General features: G+C 39.9%; 1 protein-coding gene across 1 annotated transcript; it reads left to right on the top strand.

Annotated features, from left to right (window-relative positions):
• On the top strand, positions 1-454 carry LOC111315712 (uncharacterized). Its single transcript, XM_022917658.2, has one exon. The coding sequence runs from the start codon at positions 8-10 to the stop codon at positions 275-277; it is 270 nt and encodes an 89-aa protein (XP_022773393.2). The 5' UTR covers positions 1-7; the 3' UTR covers positions 278-454.

Here is a 454-nt window from a genome sequence, read left to right as displayed (position 1 = left end):
GAAGATCATGAGTGGAACAAGCTTCCCCAATGCCTCTAATGCTATAGCTGGGTTAATACCTAGTGGGAACCATCACCAAACAAAGAGGAATGATACATGCTGCTACTTTCAGATGCCACTTCACTATCCGAGGTACAAGAAGAGTGACTACGAGAACATACCGGAGTCGCAGCTGGATTGCCTGCTCAAAGAGTATGGACTGCCCGCTGTTGGAGATGTCAACCAAAAGAGGAAGTTTGCAATTGGAGCCTTCCTCTGGCCTTCCCAGGATGAATAGAAGTTCCAACATCTTTGCCTCCATTTTTTTTGTTTCAGTATGAAAATTACCATGCCTACTTATATTTGTCAATCGTAAAGTATATATCATTCTATAACTGGTCAAAATATTTTGTAATCTTGAAGTGGCTTTCAGAGTATTCATTACTTATGCAACTTTGAATTATCATTAATTACA

The sequence above is a fragment of the Durio zibethinus genome, chromosome 9 (genome assembly GCF_047325235.1).
Source record: "Durio zibethinus cultivar Kanyao isolate XHJ-2024 chromosome 9, ASM4732523v1, whole genome shotgun sequence".
NCBI classification, from domain to species: domain Eukaryota; kingdom Viridiplantae; phylum Streptophyta; class Magnoliopsida; order Malvales; family Malvaceae; genus Durio; species Durio zibethinus.
Note: the sequence above shows the minus strand (reverse complement) of the source record. Positions and strands in the feature narration are given on the sequence as shown.